Source organism: Neovison vison, chromosome 1, assembly GCF_020171115.1.
Source record: "Neovison vison isolate M4711 chromosome 1, ASM_NN_V1, whole genome shotgun sequence".
NCBI lineage: Eukaryota > Metazoa > Chordata > Mammalia > Carnivora > Mustelidae > Neogale > Neogale vison.
Window position 1 is genome coordinate 242,817,782 of NC_058091.1, and position 20,631 is coordinate 242,838,412.

General features: G+C 53.8%; 1 protein-coding gene across 1 annotated transcript in view; it reads right to left on the reverse strand.

Annotated features, from left to right (window-relative positions):
* TGFBI (transforming growth factor beta induced) overlaps positions 1–18,605 on the reverse strand; it is a 32,933-nt gene extending 14,328 nt beyond the window's left edge. Inside the window, exons 1-6 of the mRNA XM_044227038.1 lie at positions 18,451–18,605; positions 13,778–13,876; positions 3,889–3,953; positions 1,917–2,077; positions 1,452–1,616; positions 1,044–1,190 (exon numbers count right to left, since the gene is read on the reverse strand). Of these exons, the coding sequence (XP_044082973.1) occupies positions 1,044–1,190; positions 1,452–1,616; positions 1,917–2,077; positions 3,889–3,953; positions 13,778–13,876; positions 18,451–18,605 (792 nt within the window). The remainder of the gene's footprint in view (positions 1–1,043; positions 1,191–1,451; positions 1,617–1,916; positions 2,078–3,888; positions 3,954–13,777; positions 13,877–18,450) is intronic.
* Between the last annotated feature and the right edge of the window lie 2,026 nt (positions 18,606–20,631).

A 20,631-nucleotide genomic window follows, 5' to 3' on the forward strand; every position in this document is an offset into this window, starting at 1 on the left:
CAGGTAATGAAGTATGTGTTAGCAGAAGGAAAGATGGGTGTAGGAAGGCCCCCAAGGGGAGGGAGAAGAGAGGGAACATTTGTCAAACCTAAAGTAAGAGGATGTTACTCAGTGGGGGGTTATACATGGTTAATCAAAAGGTGTCACCAACTTTGTGGGGGCGTATCATTTCCTCACAGACCCCTGACCTTGAAGTGACCCAGAAGGAAAGCAGGGGAGAGCTGAGAGAGCAGGGTTCCCTGCAGAGCCACTTCCTGAGGCCACATCCCTGCTGGGCCAGCCCCAGGGTGTTTGTCTCTGTGTGTTGGAGATCTCCAGGGGAGGAGCCTCCGCAACCCCCACTTGGTATCCTTTGTGGTCAAGAAGTTCTCCTTGAATCAGGGCAAAAACCCTGACAGGGCAGCCTGTGTTCACTTCCTCTGAGCAGCCACTGCCAAGAGCAATGCCAGCTTGCCGCTCCAGTCCGAAGACAAACTCATGTTGGGCAGGGCTGAAGGAACGGTGTTCTGTGGCTGCGGAGCCGGCAGAAGCCAGGCCAGAGGTCAAACCCAGACTCCCTTGACCTCTCTGCTGGTCTGGGATCCAAGGAAACCTGGGGGTGGCTGGGACAGGGGTCCCCTGGAGACACGCGGTCCAGAAGGTCATGAAGCCTGGCACTATTCTAGTCCTGCATATGGAAAGTGCCCCTGGGGAGTGGGGGAGGGCCCTCTCACCGCTGGAGCCCAGAAGTGCAGGCCCAGGTAGCGGAGGGCTCAAAGGGACCTGAGGTGCTACAGACTATGGGACTTTTCGGGGGAGTCACAAAAGGACAGCCTTACAGAGGAGAGGATGGGCAGAGGGAGTTTCCCAGCAGTGGATTAAGATGCTTCCTCATGGTCAAGCTCAGTAATGAGCGGACCCTTTGCGTTCATGGACTCTTAGAAAAACAGACTATGTCTCCTAAATGCCCATGAAGAGACACCCTCTGCTTCTCCTGCGGAAGAAGGCCCTTTTGAGAGGTCCTGTGTCCCCAGGCCGGGTCCTCTCCCACAGCAGTCCCTCACCCGAAGGGTCTCAAAGGTGTCTTCGATCTCGATGATCTGCTGGATGTTGTTGGTGACGGTGGAGATGACCTTGTCGATGAGGTGCACCACACCATTGGTGGCGTGGTGGTCGGCTTTCAGCAGCCGAGCACAGTTCACGGTCACGATCTGTGCAGAGAAGAAATGAGGATGACCAGTTCACCTCCTGGAGGGGTGGGCCCGAGGCCTCAGCAGGGGAAAACAGGGCAGCATGTGGGTTCCACAGTCGTGGAACTGGAGGGCCCGGAAAGAAGCAGGTGCAGGAGGTGGGGATGACCTCCAGCCTACCTCACCCCCAGAATGAAACCCCAGAGCCAGCCCCACGTGCAGACTGGGGGCCTCGGCTCAGGGTGGATACAGGGCAATGCTGGGTCCCTGGGGACTCCCTACCCCATTGGGATAATGGTGGATCTGGATGCCCGAATTCTGGTACATGGAGGTAAGGGCCATGCCGTGTTTCAGCTCATCCGTCAGGACCCGTCTGTTGACCATGTGGTAGCGAAGGGCATTGAGCAGCTCAATGTTGACGTTGCTCACCAGGGAGTCCAGCACTTCCTGGAAGGAAGGCCAGAGCGGCAGTTAGGGGGCGGCTGACCACAGGAGCAAGAGGTGGCTTCCTGCTACCCTGGGAAAGTTACTGTGGAAACCAAGGACCCCTCCTCAGTAAACACAACGTCTAGACAGTTGGATGGGTGGGCACAGGAAGCCAACTAATGATGTATAGTTTAACTCAAGTTCCCTGACTTCATCTGAGGGCTCAAGGAAGAAGCTTCATGCAACAGTGGGAAACCGCTATACAGTGTCTCGCTTCCAGCCCACCAGCCACCCCTCTGGGAAGTAAGGTGGTCATCTCACAGCTGGCAAGGAAGCCCAGGCCTCGTTGCTGGGGGCGAAGATGGTGAAGCTGCCGGGCCCTTCCATCTCGGGCCTCAGCTTCTCCGTGCGCTCCGTGTACAGCTGAGTCGTGGTGGATCCAACGACGCCCAGGGTCTCGTAAAGGTTTGAGAGAGGTAGGGCTGCAGGGGCAGAGGACAGAGGTGGGACAAGCCTGCCCCAACCAGACCACACCTTCCCTGGTGTGCAGAGCGCATGGGACCTCTGCAGGACAGGTGTGTGGGAAAGCCCAAGGATGGCCACCACGGGCCAGCTGAAAGCCTGTCACTTTTATGAGTGACAAGCTGCCTTTTTTTTTAGATTTTATTTATTTATTTGACAGAGAAACATAAACAGGAGGAGCAGCAGAGGGAGAAACAGGCTCCTCGCCAAGCAGGGAGCCCAAAGTGGGGCTTGATCCCAGGACCCCGAGTCCATGACCTGAGCCAAAGGCAGACTCCCAACCAACTGAGCCACCCAGGCGCCCTTGTCACATACTCCTTAAAGCAACTCCGGGGGTCAATTGCCTCCCTGCTGAGACTCTACTAACTGGTCATTTTTCATCATTTTAGCCACAGGAAAATGAAGCTTCTGTTCATAGACATAGAAGATTTTTTATTTATTTATTTGGCAGACAGAGATCACAAGTAGTCAGAGAGGCAGACAGAGAGAGAGAGAGGAGGAAGCAGGCTTCCCGCTGAGCAGAGAGCCCGATGCAGGGCTTGATCCCAGGACCCTGGGATCATGACCTGAGCTGAAGGCAGAGGCTTTAACCCACTGAGCCACCCAGGAGCCTCTGTTCACAGACATATAAAGATTTGAAAGAGAGAGCACAAGTCGGGGGAGGGGCAGAGGGACAGAGGATCCCAGTCAGACTCCCCACTGAGCTCAGAGCCCCATGCTTGCTCTCAAGGACCCAGAGATCATGACCTGAGCTGAAATCAAGAGTTGCTTAACCAACTGAGCCACCCAGGCGTCCCGTTCATAGATGTTTACATAATACCAGCAGAAATATACACCCAAAATAGATATTCTAGTTACAAACTGGGCTTTTTGATTTATCTAGTTGAAACTGGTTTCCTAATGGCCTCTACTGGAATGAAAGAACATTACAAATCTTCCAGGTTCTTTGTCTATTTCCAAGCAATAAAATGTTATTTCCTAAAAACCCAAAAGTGGCCTGAAGCATAGAAGGCCTTCCCCTCCCACAGGCCATTCTCCTCTCCCCACCGCATAATTCCCACCTGTCCTTCTACCCCCTTATGACCTTGGCACCAACCAAACTGTCCTTTCAAGTCTGTCCCACATTCTCAAGGAATAATTACCAAATTTTAAAGTTTAAACTCCTCCTCCGCATAGTCCCCGGGGGGTGGGGGGGTGGGGGGGTGGGGTGGGTATGCTTAAAGGAAATCCTCTGATAAAATTCTTAGGTGCCGAGGTCTTTGGCTCCTCTGGCCAGGCGTGGTTCCCTGTGTTGGCTCTGGGAAAGCCTGCCTGGTTGGCCACCCTCCTCCCAGTGGACTCCAAAGGCTCAAGTTCCAACAGAGGGAGGAGGGGGTGGCTCAGTGCCCCAGCCCCGCTCTCCAGCTGAGCGGATCAGAAATACTGGGTGTGGTTAGAATCCCTCCCAGCCCAAGACAACAAGGCCAGAGCCCAGGCCCAGCTGCTTCTGCTCGAAGGCGAGCATGGGCAGGTTGAAATTGGAGTCTGCCACCAGCCACGTAAGAAGGTCAGCTTGCACAGAAAGGAGCAGTGCAGGAAGCTCCCTGCTCCCAGCTTCCATTATCTGGCTCTCATGTGGCACCGGAGCCAGGGAACATGCAGGGAGGGTGTCACTGCAGCCCTGTCACCTGTATCCCCCTGTGGATGGACTCTGCTGCCTGCTATGTGGGGGCTCTTTCCTGCCTGCCTCCTCCCCCTCCCAGCACCAATGCCGCAGGCCTGGCTTACTCACCTGCGGGACAGCCCTTCTCTCCTGGCACCTTCTCGTATCCAGGACAGCACTCATAGCTGATGACTCTGCAGTGAGACAGACAACACACATGAGGGCGGCACAGGGCTTCCCTCCCCTTCGCTGTCCTGGGGAAGAGGTGCCTCCACAGACAGAGGAAGGGAAAGGATGGTAAAACACCCTGCTCTCAGAGGAGACCATTCAATCAGCTGTATTAGTGCATCATGGTGTTGAGGAGCAAGGAGCTTGTCACTCGTCCTCAGCTTTGCAGAATGTTCCCAAGGTTGCCATCCGGACAGCAATCCCGCTGGGACTGCGGCAGTACGTTCCGTAGGGGGATTAGAAAACACACCCACCAGGAATTTGTCTCCAGCGTCACTCACGGTGAACCCCATGGTTGGCGTTCTTGAGAGGCAGTGGGGAGCAAGGGGGGTGCTTCCCTGGGCCTGCTCTGGCTGACACTGCCACTAACCAGCTGGGGCCTCTGCTGCCCCCCCGTCTCCTCCCTGGCTCTCCGTGCCCCCTCTGTAAAACCTATGTGTGTATCCTGCAACGGTCATTGGACTAAATCTTGCGTGCTCATCTAGACTTCTGATTTAATAACCAAGAAGGACAGCATAGAGATCATCATCAAGCTTTTCTGTCTTCACAATCAAACCTTAAAACTTTTAAAATTAAGGCAAAGCTCCTTTGGGTGTTTTTTTTTTTTTTCTTTCATTCTTTAAATTGAAAACAGAATCTTAGTAACAACAATGATACGGTTTCAAATTGAAAATGTACAAAGGATGTCCCATTAAACCTCGCATCCCTCAGCCATCCCATCATCCTCCCAGGAAGCAACCGCGACTACCCGTTTTGCTTAATTCTTTGGTATCTGGATGCAAATGAGACCAGCACTCTACAGTGTTAAACTTTGAAATCATTCGGCGGAAAAACTTAAAAACTTTCTCTTCTCCCAACTCAGGCCAGCCCATTATGGAACATCTGCCGTCCTCTGGAGGTCTGAAACACCCAGCTTCAGTGAACCCACTATTCTGGAAGCCCAAAATCCCGAGTTTCAAATCGTATGGAAAGGAAGTAAGTGATCTGAAAGGCTTACAGCTAAGAAAGACTTGCTTCTTATCGACTCCCCGGGTTCTGAGTAAGGCCCCTGAGTATAGCCCTGCATGGGCAGGGTGAACACAGCCTTCTTTGACAGCCTTGGAACCAGGGGCAAGTGGCCACGTCCTGTCCCTTCCCTTCCTGTAGAGGGATTCATCCTTTTTGGGACAGGAGACAACTCGGGCTTGAACTGCAGCAGGTTTGCCCACAGAACTGCCTACCACAGGGCTCTCCCAGGATGTTTAATGACCTTGCCGGAAGACAGGCAGGCGGAGGGGGAAGAAACAGGGCTTTGGGGCCAGGCAGGGTGCTCTCAACGCACCCAGGACGTTCTACTCTTATTAAATGACTTGGAATCATCTCAGGGGAGCCCTGGTGAGTCATGAGAAGACAAAGCCGACTTCATTTGTTATCCAGGGGGAGTTTCAGACAGTGACTGGCTAGGATTCTCAGGCTGCTGGGGAGCTATAGGAAGCATTTTGCCAGAAATGGGTCCTCCAGGAAATCGCTGCGGAGTGACAAGTCATGCGCCTCCCTCTTTGCCCTGCTCCTTGCTTCCCTCCGCCCACCTCATCCTCCTTTTCTCCAGCTTTCCCCCATCCTGGTCCTTTCTAACCTTTCATCTCATAAGGGCTCTACTTATAAGGGCTAAACAGACTCAGGACTTCCCTTGACTGACCCACAATTTTATTTTTGGAGACTAAAGTCATCTTCTGCTATGAAAGTCAGATTTGACCAACAGGCCACCTTCAAAGGCAACATAGTGTCATGGAAACAATGAGAATTAGGGAACTTGACTTGTGACCCATTGGTAACTAGTAGAGTGACCTCAAAGGTCCACTTTTCTCTCAGGGTCTCCATTGCCTTATCTATGAAATAGGGTGAGGTTAAACTAGATGGTCTCCAAGGTTCATTCCAAACTCACACTCATGATTCTAGTCACTAGGATTGTTTCTAGGGGGCAGAGAAACTGTCTTTCAAAGGACAGTTTCTGCTGGCTTCTCCTAGCTAACCCTAGGGAGAGCTCCAAGCCTCAGGCCCATAGATCCAGCAGACACCCATGCGTGGGATCCCAGGGCTTCTCTGATAAATACCAGGGCTCTCTGCCTGGGGTTGCAGAGGTGGAATTAAGGTCAAGTCTGCCAAAGCTTAGCATCTTTCTAAAAGTGCCTGGCTGACACTTCATGGAACTGGAGAAGCACAGTTGGAGGATGGGTCTTCTCCTGAAAGCTCTCCTCATCTCAGGGGTCCCCCGTGCATAGGGGTGCTGCATACTCTATACCTTGGAACTCCCAGCTGGGCTCGCCAACATTTCTTCTTCCAGGGTGTCAGCTTTTGAGTTCCATCTCAAATCAAATCAAAACAAAACAACCTGAAGAGAGCTCCTCAGCTCAGGCGGCCTCACCAGAATTTCACTGAGGACAGAGAAAGCCAACTCACTGAATGTGAACTTTGTAGTTCCTGCGGCTGCATGTGTCTGTGCATGGGGTAGGGGTAATTGGTCGTGGGGTGGTGGGGAGAAGAGGGGTTGAAGGGCTGGAAGGAGGAAGAGATCTAAGCAGACAAGTCTCAGTGTGAAGAAAGATACTTAGGTTAGAAAACTGCAAGGGCTCTCAGGGGCAGAAGGGTTTCTTAAGATCATAGCTGGGTAGGGGCAGACTTAGGACCCCCTCCCCCCAATTTCATCAGGTCTCATCCCTTTTCCATTGCTCTTGGCAGCATACAGGGGGCAAGCAGAGTAATCTGACACTGAGAGGACACAGGTGCCCTCTTCAGTGTGGAGGACAGAACCCTCCACCTCGTCAGCCCCCTTTCCATGTGGGCTTTACATCTGTGTCCCACAGCGGCTGGATGTGGATGGCACAGGGCAGCCCACAGAGGTCGGTCCACCAGCCGAGGGCTTTTCCCTGGTTAATGAAGTGTGGCTCTGCCAGGAAGCTTTCTCCTCATCCCCCACCCCACTTGCCTCTCTCTCTCTTCTGCCCTCCTCCTGCCACAGTCTGGAATCCTTGGCACTCCCCAGGTATGAGGACATCAGCCATGCCTCTCACCCCCAGCCTGGTAGCCTTCTGGGCTGAGATGCTTCCTTGGCCAGCGGTTTCCCTACTGTCCCCACAAAACCAGGCCTGCTTAGAACCTGTCTGCATGACAGAGAGGCAGAGACAGCTGGAAATTATAGACTGAGAAGACAAGCCCATTGAGATGATCTTGACCAAACCTTTCTGGACGAGCGGTGGCTGCTCCCAGCCCAGTGTGCTATTCCCCTTGAGCTTTGGCTGAGGAAAACACGGGTGCTGTGAAGAGATGGTGCTGGGGGCCATCACAGCGTGGTGGGTCTGATACCTTCTCTCTAGGATGAAGGCAGGAAGGAGGGAAAACACAGGAGCCTCCATCTCTGTCTCCCCAGTTCCTTGGCCTCCCCGTGCAGAGAGGACCGATCTATTGCTCTCTGAATCGCATCCCATCAGGGAAAGCTGCTCTGATGAGAGGCTCTGGGCTTCCCCTTGACCTAACACAGTCAGTAAGTAAAAAACCTCAGAAAAAGACTATCTCTAGGACAACGAGACATGACTATTCTTTTTCTGGTTTCCCCAATCAGAAGAACCATTTGAGGAAGAAGGTGAGGGCAGGTGACCACTCTAGAAGGGCCTTTAAAGGAGGAAGGAGAGACAGTGCCAATCCAGGGTCTAAAGACAGAGGTGGCTGGGAGGCTCTCTGCCAATGGCCTCCAGAGCGTTACTCACAATCAGATACAGACAGAAGCATTGCTAGTTCTTTCCTCAAAATGATTTTCCGAGAAGTTAATATAATAAATTAAAACAATCACCCTCTCCAACCACACTTCACAGTTCCGGCCGGTTGTCATGGCGGTAAATGTCTAGGGACGAGCCAGACTCTGGAAGTAGGTGGAGCAAGGAATGCAGTCTGGGCGCCGGTTTCCCGTGACGGAAGGTAAACCACTCAGCGGGTCATGATTTCCAAGCAGTCACAGAGCAAACACAGCTCCATATCGTCTAGACACAAAGCCATCCCCCATGGACTGCTGACCTCGCCTGGTTCCTTTTCTGCTCTCCTGGCCTTGGAAACTAAGCTGAGCTTTTTTTTTTTTTTAAATATTATTTATTTATTTATTTGACAGAGAGAGATCACAAATAGGCAGAGAGGCAGGCAGAGAGAGAGAGAGGAGGAAGCAGGCTCCCTGCTGGGAGCCTGATGCGGGACTCGATCCCAGGACCGAGATCATGACGTGAGCCGAAGGCAGCGGCTTAGCCCACTGAGCCACCCAGGTGCCCCTAAGCTGAGCTTTTTTGAGCCTCCAGCAGAAAGTCCAAATCTTGGCCTCTCTGATGAGAAAGGGCTCAGTTGGGTACCTGGGTGGTTCAGTCGGTTAAGTGGCTGCCTTCTGCTTAGGTCATGATCCCAGAATCCCAGGGTCAAGCGCCACATCAGGCTCCCTGTTCAGCCAGGAGTCTGCTTCTCCCTCTGACTACCCCCTCTTGTGCTCTATCTCTCTCACTCTCTCTCTTTCAAATAAATGAATAAAATCTTTTAAAAAGGTGTGTGTGGGGGGGGGTGCTTGCTTTGACCTCATGGCCAGCACCAAAGGCCCCATCATTAACCAGGGTCCAGCTTGGTTCATGAGAAGACAGAGACTTTAAAAAATGTACTCACATGTTTGGTGACAATCTGTGTGTATGGAGTGGGTGCACACATTGTGGGGGCGCCTGGACACTGACTGTGTCTCCTGAGTTCCCATGCCCTTTAATCTGACCAGGAGCCCCCTTGTAGCGGGGAGCACAGCGATCACCAGACTGGGGGGGAGCAGCCAGAAGGTGGCTGGTGAGTCTGAACTAAAGGGCCTCTGTTGCCCCTCAGGAGACCTTGTCTCTGGGACCTTCAGGCAGAGATTTTAGGGCTGTAGAGAGCGATGTGGGACAGGTCACTCACGCCCTACAGGGCTGCTTGCTTGTGGATCTCCCCATGAGACTAACAATAGCTGCTACTGTTTACTTTCCCTGGAGACATCAGGCCTGCCCCACTTCCCAGCAGATGACTTTGAGCACACTCCTTAGGCTTTCGGAGCCTCAGTCTCCCCATCTGTAAAATGGGCTAATAATAATGCTGCTCTCATAGGGTGACTATGGGAATTTAATGGGTTCACATATGAAAAGTACTTCACAGATGCTTGATATTTACTAAGGGCTCAGTTCTTGGGCTTTTAAAAAAAACACTGCAGGTATAAACTTAAAAACTGTAGTTAGATTAATAACTTCATTGAAATCAACAGCCTGCATGAGACCACTGTTTATGACGGCGTGATAAACAAATTCCCCATAAAATGCAACCTACAGAATGCAACAGACAGGGCCTACATTGGTTTCCTATTGTTCTGGTAACAAATAATCCCAGATTTAGTGGCTTAAAACAACACAAATTTATCATCTTCCAATTCCAGATTATAAATCACCTTACAAAGCGGGCTTAATGAGGCTGAAATGAAAGGCTGTATTCCTTATTTCATTTCATTCATGAAAGGCTCTAGGGGAGAACGTATTCCTTGTCTTTCCCAGCTTCTGGAGGCTGCGTGCACCTCCTGGCCTGCAGTCGCATTACTCCAACTTCATCTCCTTCTCTGACTCTGACCTACCCGCCTCCTTCCTACAGGACCCTTAGGACCACATACCAGATAACCCAGGATAATCTTCCCCTCCCAAGATCTTTAACCTAATCATATCAGCAAAGGCTCGTTTTCCTAGTTCCAGGTTCAGGGATGAGATGTGGACATCTCAGGGAGTTGTCATTCTGCCTACCCCAGGGCAGGACCCCAGATGCTGCATGGATGCACGGAAACAACAGAACGAATGTCAGCTAAGCTGCCACCTTGGAAGTTACAGAGTGGGACAGAACCTTCAGGCAATCCTGCGCCCGAACACCACTAAGGTGGTGTTAGGTGGGTGTCAAATCTGTTATTCTGAAGCACATTATCCATAGGGTCCCAGATGGCTGCACAAGGAATAGGAAAGAAGGAAGGAAGTGCTGCTCCTGGTGTGGGGAGAGCCTGGCATCCCCGGCTGGCTCCTCACCATGCTCGTGGGAACAAGGCCGTGGGGGACAAGACAGGGAGGAAAAGGAGGGCTCTTCTTCTGCTTCAGAACAGATGTCCCTGGGTGCCCTGCCAGCATGAGACCCTCTGGTAAGGGCTTGGCTGGCTGAGGGACAGGCTCAGCCATACCCCAGTGGCCTCTGCCAGAAGTTGAATCTCTACGCTTTAATGTGGAGCTGGAGAAGTATGAATATCGGAGCCCTTGGGCAGAGCAAGGCTGGGGTGTGTCCTCCTGCCGGCTCATCTTGGCTTCGCAGAATGGCTACTGAGCTCATGAATGTGTTGCTGCTCATGAAATCACTTCAAGACTTCTGGAACAGACAGCTACCGCCCCTACCTGCTCGCTCCCCAGCTGGCTGTGCCTCTGCCACGTGTCTGATGTCTGAGTCCCAGCGATGACTATTACCTCCCTGTGATGTCAACTCCAACCCAACTTGGCTGTGAAGCAGGCCTCCCTCTCGTGGGGCTCACACAAAGGAGGCCTGTCGGGAGGCAGCCAGGCTTCCTGACCACAGTTTCTTGCACCTCGGCTCAAGCTGCTGCACAGAAAGTTTTTATGGTTACCGATCAGACTGGGGCCTGGAATCACAGAATGGGACGCTGGCTCCGGCCAGGCCCTCTTTGCTTGATTAGCTCTCGTATCACCCTGGAGCTCTTTGGGATCTGGAAGAAAAGCCGATGTGAATTTCCAACTAATAAAATTCACTCGAGTCGCTAAATAGGGGCCCGCTGGTAACCGCTTCCTCTAATAAAATCCATATGGCAGGCTTGACAAGGAGCACCAAAGACTCAGGTTCTTCTCTCTTTGGAAATGCAGAAAAGCCACTGTCAGAGGACAAGCTAGGGTCCTGTGGCCAGCCCCCTCCCTTCCTCCATGGAGTTAGGAATCCAGGGCCTCACTAAAGCAGAGACATAGCTCCAGGCACCTGGATTCTCTGTGGGCCTGGACACTGCCAAGTCTTCCCCCCTGGGCTTGGTGCCACTTGTCTGCTTTCAAATTTAAATTCTTCTTCCAGACCTGGGCCCTTAGGCAACCTGTGTTGCCTCCCGCCCTGGGACACTTTGCTTCCTTGTACCTCAGCACACACCTCTGCTCCAGCTTCTTCCCTAGAGTCTTGCTGAGAAAATTCTCACTGCCCAGTGGACCCCATGCAGAGACGATCCTATTTGCTCCAACCACAACTATGCTCCCCATTTCCCAGTCTGGTCTTCACCCCTTCACCCCAATAAATGCACCTTGGGACCCATTTTCACAAGGGTGATGTCAACTCCAGCCCTCCCCCCACTCCCTTCCTGACCACCTGTGGCACTGAATCTCTGGGGGACAGATGGCAGCTCGCTCACGGGCCTCAGGCCCCGTCCATGAGTGAAGGGCAAGGCTGTTCCATCTCAGCTCCCCGACAATGAGGATGAGTTCCCCTTTCCCTCCCTGAGTCCTCTGGCCCCCTTCCAAGTGAGATCCACCTTCCTGATACTGCGTGTGATGTTCCAGGAAGGGACCCTCTTGTCCCGGATCATGAAGTTTTCTATCAACTCATGCTTTCCTAGCCTCATTTCCTTTTTTGGAAGTCGCCCAAAGCAATGGCCACCTGGACGAGTTGAAGGTGCCACACCAAGCCCTGGTGGCTTTGTCAGACCAGCTCAGAGGCCCTGACGAGGCTCTGGAGGTTACCTGACCCCACTCTACCGCTCTTTCCCACCCACTGCCCAATCCCCTCTTCACTTTCTCTCCCAGGCTCCCCCTGCGCTTACTGGTGAGACAGCAGCACTCTCTCAAAGCTAAGCCTGCCCAGAGGGAAGAATGGGTCAATACAGCTGAGCAGCCTGTGCCCCCTCCTGGCACCCAGGTGGAGAAGGATGTAGGTGCCAAGAGCCAAGAAGCCAAAATGGCTCGTCATCAACAGCGGTGTCAGCCAGACAAGTGCCGAGAAACATTAACAAGTTACTGTTAACAGGGCAGGCAAATGCTTCCACACAAGGCCACCCAAAATACCACAGCCCGTGCCACCCCAGGGCCAGCTTGATGTCAGAAGCAGGTCTCATTTCTAGGGAAATCAGGACCAACAAAAATGGGCAATTCTTGAAACCCAGGACTCTGAGATGGAGAAGAGCTGTTTGCTTAGTACACGTCTTTGGTCACTTTCTGAGAGGCAATTGCATGTGGCCTCGCTCTATGTTTAGTTAAGTAATTAATTAACTGAGTAGATGATATACACACAGAGGGAAAAAATTAAGCAGCACTAAAGTCTTTTTATGTGTGTTTAGCTGGGGGCACCAAAGAAGAACGTATGGTGTAGAATTCGCATAATCTCTTTTTGTCCACAGCAGCAAGAATTACTGCTGGGTGTTGATTCCCGGAACCCAGAAGGTGTGTCCTCTTAGCTCACTCAGCCCTTACCTTTGAGGTTGGGCATGGTCAAGTGGGCCAGCAGTCATGGACCCGCCCTACATGAGCTCCAGGGGGTTGCTGGTCTCTCTCCAGCTCTGCCATGATCCCCAGTTCCTCTTGATTTGTACCCAGATCCGAACACAATCAGGGTCAGAAGTTGGACTATTTATTTTCTATGTCCGTTTTAAGGAAAGAGCATTTTCCCTTCCCTCAGCAGGTTATGGAGTGGGAAGAGACGTCTCCTCAAAACCCATGTCCCAGGCAATACATTTACAAATCCCTAACAAGGGAAGGAGTTCAAGACAGTGACTCGGAGGCTCTTAACCCTCCTGTTCTGCAGACAAGAGGAAGGTCAAGCCCTCCCAAGTGGCAGAGCACTTTTCCTGTCTGCAACGGAGAGCCAGCTTTGAGATTGGTTGATTCTTGGTGCCCATACAGAACTAGGTCACCCAGGAATTCTGTTCGAACATGCACGCCATTCTGTTTCCACCAGGCTGCAGGGCCCCTGGGGCGAATGACACCTCCCCGGATGCTGGCACCAGCAAGGCCTGCGGGAGGCACGCTGGTCCCCATGCCACAGGAACTGCCCCTTGGGTCCACAGGGCCCAGATCTAGAGAGCAGCAGGAAGCCCTTACTAAGTAAGCACTTACTACATGCAAAGCCTCTCCTTCAGCCTCGTGGCTGTGTCACTGCATTCAGGACTCGAGGTTATCCTGGATCCCATAACGAAGTCCTTTCTCATCGGGCACACGAGGCTACAGCTGTGAAGCAACCTGCTCAGCTAAGGGGCAGAGCCAGCCCTGGAACCCAGGAGGCTGAGCTGAGGCTTTGCTGTCTCCTAACATGCCTATTTCTAGGCACACCGTCTTTTGGGCGTGTTTACCTTATGACTGCAGAGCGGGAGCGGTGTGTTAAGTTTGCCAACGGGCTTTCCTTCCTAGAGGTTCAGGCCGGGGGCACCTCCGCTCACTTGGTCCCGCTTAGGAAGGAGAAGCACGCACACTCACACAAGCGTAACCCCCTGTATCTCACGCTTCTTATAATCCCACATCAGTCCTGAAAACTGTATCCAAGTCTTGTCAGGAACCTTAAAAATACAACCCCCCCCCACCCCGGCCAGCTTACTGAAAAGGCCACTCCCAAGCACACAGCAACCTGACACGTCTGCACAGGCACCCTCATGACTCCTGCTGCGGCCTAACCTTCCAGAAGGCCGGCCCAGGCCCAGGCCCAGGGCCCCCCTGGCTGCCCTCCTCGCAGCGCAGCTACACGGTCTCGAGCGGCCCCAGACACTCACGTGGATTTGCCACAGATTTTCCTCTGGTACCACTGCTTGCAGTTGGTGAAGTACTTCTTGTTGGTGCCGATGAGCTTCTGCACAGCACACACGTTGGGGCTGAGATGGAAGCAGCACTGTTAGCGAACTGGGCAGCATGCCCCCCTGCCACCATGTCCTCCCCCCGCCCCCAGTGTGGGCCCTCCTGGGTCGTCAGAATGTTCTAGACATGAAGAAGGTATATAGTCATTTTAGGGTTTTGTTTTTTTTTTTCCAGGGGGTACCTCAGGGGTAGACACCGTCTCTAGCAATGTCTAGGCCCCCTGCAAGTTTCCTACCATATTAAATACTGTCTAAGTGCATCTCACACGCTGACATGGTTTCACGTAAGGGTCCTTCTTCTACACAGATATTTGGTATAAGTAGATAAAAGCATCTCAGAATGTTTAGGACACATGCTCCAGATGGAGACAATGAGCAGAGGTGTATGTCTGCTAAGGAAAGCAGCTTTGAGAGAAAGCTCTCAACCTTTCGCTGTACCCCCAACCCCCGAGCCAAAATGTCCACAGGCTCTAACCCGGCCTCCCGGGACATGGCCAGCCTCACTGTCATGAGGGGAGGCCAAGGTCTGGAGCTGGCACCTCCCAGGCAGTGCCACACAGACGTACTCTGCGTCCCTAGGCCAGAGGCTTGGCTCTGAACACAACCAAACTGACTGTGGTCAGGACCTTGTTAGGAGATGCTCTCCCACTTGACTCTCTGTTATTCATACTTGGGCCCCATCTCGAGTCCACTGTCCCCAGAAAGCCTTCCTCCAGGGTCCCAGGCGACACTCTTCTGTGCACATCTGACCTGGAATATGGCCCTTGTTTGATGCTTGGTACCAAACAGAATCCAACACTGATCAGAGAGGATGTATCTCCCTGCCCTCCAAAGAACAGGGTTCCCTGCCTTGTTCTTTCTTTTATGTCCCAGTTGGGGCCTAGCCCTGCGTCAGGGTGAAGAGAGACGTCAGAAGGACCTTGTTGAAAATACTGCTCCTGGGACCACCCACTCAGAGGAGTCCATGGGAACTCTGGAGAAGCAATGTCCACAGTTCTGCTGAGAAGCCTTCCTTCCCATAGCCATGGGGGTTTGTTTTTATGTTTTTTAATCCATGGACCAAGTCATGATCTGGACCACACCCAGGCCATGTGGTGGCAGGATTGTCATTAGGAGCTCGTGGCGAAAGGAGTCAGCTGTGGCTATGTGGTGACATCTGTGGGGGTGGGGAGGGGTGTCTTCCTGCCTCGGGTCAGGCTCATTGGCCAAAGCACAAGTCAGAGGAAAGCAAAGCAAAGAGCCAGAGGCTTCCAGAAAACCTCTGCGTCCTGAGAAATTCAGGTGTGACTTTTACATCTCAGTTCCTCTGTTACAAAATGCACTCCGTAACCATACTTGCTGCCAGGAAGACACGGCTCCTTCAGTGAGAGCTGCACCTGCCATCCCTGGCCTGCTGGCTGCGGGAACATGGGCAGTTCTCAAATGTTCAGAGTTGGGTTATTGTGTAGGAGGGCACACTGACACTTTGCTTCTCTGCTGTCTCTCCTCTCCCATGTGGATGTCACCTCTTGTCCAGTTTGTGGCTCAGGGACACAGGTGAGTGGCCCAAGTAGGCCCACTACGTAGCAGTGAGTCGACGTAGGGGGCAGGACAGGGGAAGTTAAGGGTGGAGAGCAAACCCCAGGCCAGCAGGGAGGTAAGCCCACGTCCCCTCAGCCCTAGCTGGATCCCTCCTGAGGATTCTACCGGAAGCCCCTTTGCCCCTCTGTCTGCTGCCAGAGATTCACAGGTTACAGCCGTCCCCACATAACCCTGGGAGAATCCCCACTGGCCACACTCCAGCCCTAGGTACTGTTTATTGCTGTACGATCTCAGAAGCTCTTCTATGTGACCGAGCAGGAAACAATTACTGTCGATGAATTCCCTGCAACTTTCCGTAGGCGGTTGGCGAATCTTCAGTGAGTCTCTTGTGGATGTGGTTCCAACATTCCTCTGCGGAGTGAGTTTCCACCGCTGCAGCCCTTTGAGATAGGAGCGGAGGCTGGGGGCAAGGGGGGGTCTCGCTCTCACAGCAGGGTGGGAGGGGTGGGCTGTATACACAGGAAATCAAGGCTGAAGTCTAATCGAAATGACCTCGCCATTTCTGGGCCTTCAGCCTTCAGCACCACAGCTCTGCTGTTCCAGTTGGATTTGAGAATCAAGTGCTCCAGGAAATCCAGCCCAGTTGGGGAGGCTGGTAGAAGTGTAAACGCATTTTTATTTCTCTGTCAGTATTTTTGTCCTTCTCTATAGCAACATGGGTGCAGCCGGGAGTCAGGAGACCCTGTCACAGTCTCTATGCTCCCAACAGCTCTCTGCACTGGAACTAAGTCCCTCCCTCCCACTAAGCTGCAGTTTCTCCATCTGTAAAATGGGAACACAAACTACAGATCTCCCATGTGGTGCTGAAGATGCAAGCAAGCGGGGTGGGAGGGACAGAGCGCCGTGCATGGGTGAGGCACACTGTGCGTCAGGTCTTGGAGAACACCGCGTGGCCTTAAAACAGCAGAGATTTTTCTTCCCTTTTCACCACTTCTAACTGCAAATGGAGGGTTGGGGCTTGAACAAGGTCATGCATTTTGCACAGGGCGCCACACCCATGTGCAAGGCCATGCAGTCCCGTGGTACTTCTGGGGGCACGATGGTCACAGTAAATGCAACTGTGCTTACAACCATTTTGTCACTGTTCATCTGCCCACAGGCCCACACTGTGGGCAGGGGAGGGGGTACAGGTGTGACTTCTCAGACCATCCTGCCAATCACAGATCTCTGCAGGCCTTTCCTGAGACACCCCAAGAACCAAAACAACAGGATCAACCTGCAGAGGCATGGGGAGGAGGGGTGCAGAGGAAGTTGGTCTAATATCCAAAATTCATAATAAGGAGCACTTATTTTGCATAAATAAATAAATAAATAAAATAATGCCGTATTTTCCAGGTGGTGAGTGTCTCTTCTGGGCTCCCAAGGCAAGGAGGATTTCTGCAGAAGTGATTCTTGGTGGAAGGATGCCAATGCCCTTGGGGAAGCTTCATGTTGGTGTGCACAGAGACACCATTCTGGGGGGCAGTGCTGTAAGACCCGCTATCCGGATCCTCTACTCACTTAGTGGCTAAGATACGGAGGGAACAGAAACTTCCCAGACACACTGTGACACCCAAGCAGAACACGCTTCTTTAGCAAGAAAGGCAGGAAGACAGAGGTGAGCTGGGCATAGACAGTGAGAATGCCAGGGACATTCATTTGGATTTTAAGCCTCAGAGACCCCTTAACTTTCTGAACTGACCCTCAGCCTTCTGCACACACAGCCCACGCCCAAGGTGATTCTCCCCTTGCCCTAAAGACCCGTGGACACTCCCTGCTGCTCTTTCCAGGAGGGCACCGAGCCTGCGGCTCACCCTGCCTTCATTACACTTGGCAGAAATCCCCCTCCCCACAGCCCTGTGGACCTGATGGGCCAAGTAAGCCCATATATAAGGCCGCAGGCATGGGGTATAAGGATGACTACCCCTGAAGGGGGCAGCCTGTACGCACCCCTGGGGTCCTCCTCAGGGTGGGGAGCCGTGGCTTTGTAAGGCCTCTGAAGTCAACTCTAGTCACCCTTAACAGTGAGTTTTGACTTGAGTACACATCTGCCCAGTCACGTGGCAGTCTGGGCCCTACTGAGTTCAAATCCAGACCCAATGGCATCTGAGCTCCTACTGGGGCCCAGGGACATATGGGCTACCATGTCCTTTACCCACATAGAGTTTTACCTCATTGTGTAAAAAGAGTTGATACAACCAGATCGGCTGGAAGCTATAGCCAAGCCTGGTCAAGTGTGAGGCACAATGGTTTAGTTTGGGATGTAGAAATACTAGCCATCCCTGTCTGGGTCTGGGTCTGGGATCTTTACCAGGTCGGACCCTCTGCCTGGGTTTGCCTCCTAAAGCCAATACATCCTCAGTGTCTCAAAGGACTGTCCACAATAATAATGTCCCACACTTATAATCCCAGCTATTGTTTCAAGGCAGATTCCAATCTTGGCTCCAGGGTCTAGTGCTGCAGGAAAGTGAAGCATCCTCTCTGGACTCAGTTTCCCAGTCTGTACCACATGTGTGAGGGGAGGAGATGCCACACTGCCACTGCCGTGCCTGGTGGTGGGCCCAGAGCCTGGCCAGGTGAGCAGGAGCTTCCGGGCTTTGGACACTGCCAGCTTGCATGGCTCTGTGCCACGTGTGGAGACGCTCTCTGGACAAGGACCTGGCCTCACTGGAATCTGCACCGGGCTGGGTGGGCTTCCTCTCAGCCCTGTGGCTACCTTTCCACCGTTATTCTGGGCAGAGCTGCCAACTCCCACCCTCCCCCGCCCTCCCGGGGAGAGGAGGCTGAAAGCCCTGGCCGTCTGTCCAGCCCTCTCGGTCCGATGGGGAGCGTTGCTGGTCAGCTCGCCGGACCCCTCTTCTACAAGTAGCCTCTCCTGCGGGCGTGCCCTCCAGGTCCCCCACCCCGCTCTGTACACCCAGTGCAGGGCCGGTCCCTCGGGGTGCCGGCGCGCCGCCTGCTTTGCGTTTGAGCTTTGTCCCGCGCGCCCCCGGCCCGTCCCGCGGCCACCCCGAGCGCTGCGGCCGGCTTACCCGTGCTGGCGGCCCCGGAGCCGGCTGTGCTGCAGCACCAGCTGGTACGGCGACTTGGCCGGGCCCGCCAGGGTGGCGGGGGTGCCCAGGGCCAGCGCCAGGGCGAGGGGCAGCAGCCGCACGAGGAGCGCCATGGAGCGGGAGGACGCGGACATCGGGGAAGTGAGAGCGCCGCTGCCGAGGGCCAGGTTAAGTAGGCGGCGATCGGGAGGGAGCGGCCGCGAGGGGCGGGGAAGCCGGGCGCCCGCCGCCCCCGCCTCCCGCCCGCCGCCCCCGGCTGCGCTGCACCCATGAGCGGCTCCCGCAGTTCCCGCCCGCCCGCGCTCCCCGCGCGGCGCCCACCCCAGGGGCCAAGGCCCCTCCGGCGGGCGTGGTTGGTTGGTGCTGGCGGCAGGGGCGGCAGGCCGGCTCCTCACACTTCTCCCTCCTCCAGGCCTGCAGAGCCCCAGCCCTGAGATCCCTCCCTGACCTCTGGCTGCAAAACTCTAGGGGAGCAGGGCACTGGTGATGCCCTCCGCACTCCCTTCACACTTGTCTGTGTTTCTGGAATGTTTCTGGAACTGGCCTCACCCTGGCTAGCTAACTGAAAGACAGGTAAGGAGTAACACTTGGATTGACAGAAGCCAAAAAACATGTGCTACCATGACAGAAGCCAAAAAACTAAGCTACCCTCAGAACCCCCAGAAGCGGGTTTTGGGGGGTCCGCTCATCTTGGTGCACACTCATTCGCTTTCCTTAAACCTCTCTTCAGTACTCTGGGCCTGACGGACTCTGCAAAGAGATGGAAGGGACTAGATTTCTGCCCTGGAGGAGCTCAGAGCACCTCTGCAAATAGTCACAGGGGAGGGGCCGTCAGTATTCACCCAAGCACCTATTAATCACCCACTAGTTGCCCCCCCCTCCACAGCGCTATTGGCCCTGGGGAGACAATGAAGGCCTGGTGATTGACATCTGGGCTCTTTCTGAAAAAGCTCACAGTTGGGAGACCCATGAGCCAGCAATGTGCCATGGAGAGTGGCAGCTGGAGCCTTGGGAGCCCCAAGGAAGTACCTGGCCCTGTGGAAGTGACATCTGGTCTTAGACCTGAGGGTGAGAAGGAGCTGGTCAACAAAAGGGGGCACGTGTTCAGGGAACTCAAGTTGTCCTGTTGGCTGAAGAACGGGGAGGTAGAGTCAAGGAGAGAGGAAGCTGGAAGACTGTGCTGCAGGGCCCAGACCCAAGCTAAGTGCTTGTGGTGGGAAAACAGGCAAGTGACATGATCAGTGTCAGGAACAGGCTGAGAGATGCTCAGATAAAGCAGGGCCACACTGGAGGCAGGAACGTCAGGGGACTAGGAGGGGGGTACATGAGAGCGGGACCATCCATGGTAGAGATGGGTATGCAGAGAGGTGGGCCAGCTCGAGGGGTGTGGAGGAGGTAACCGACCCAGCAGAACCTGGAGGCTGTATGTAAGGAGGGGAGGAGGAGGAGGCAGGATGTCTAATGTGTTCTTGGCACACACATCTCGATGGGTGGGGACGCCGTTTGTACAATAAAGGACAGGGATGGAGTTGCAGGTTTGCCAGGAGAGGGGAGGTCTGACGTGCTTGTGACTGATTGAGGTAGAGTGTCCCACAGACAGCAGGACGTAGGCTGTGGCTTTCCAGGAGGGTGGGGGTGGAGAGTCACATGTGGGAGTCACCCTGGGCACACATGAAGCTGAGGCTGTGGGAGAGCATGGACTCTTGGGGAGGGCAGAGAGAGAGCAGGAGGTGGGTGATGGCCGTGACGGTGAGGACGCAGAGCAGCCACAAAGCCGGTAATGGAGTGGAAGGCAGATGGGGAGCGCGGGGCTGTCCCTGGGGAGGGGGGCCGTCAAGGAGGGGCTGTTCGCAGTACTGCTGCCCACATGACAGACCCAAAGAGCCTGCAGTGTTGCAAACAGAGAGCCACTGGGGACTTGGCTGTGGGCAAGAGGATGGCTGAAGCCAGATGGGGTGGTTTGACAGTGAGCGGGTGAGGTGGAGATGTGAGTTCAGAGCATAGACAATTCTTTTGAGAATCTTGTCTGGGAAGGGGAAGGGAGAGTCAGGATGGGGGTCAGGGGAAGACAAAATCAAGAAAGGCTCAGACATGTTAGAATGCTGATGGAAAGGAAAAAGAAAAAGAGGGATTATCAGAGTAGGAGGTGCAGGGAGAGTC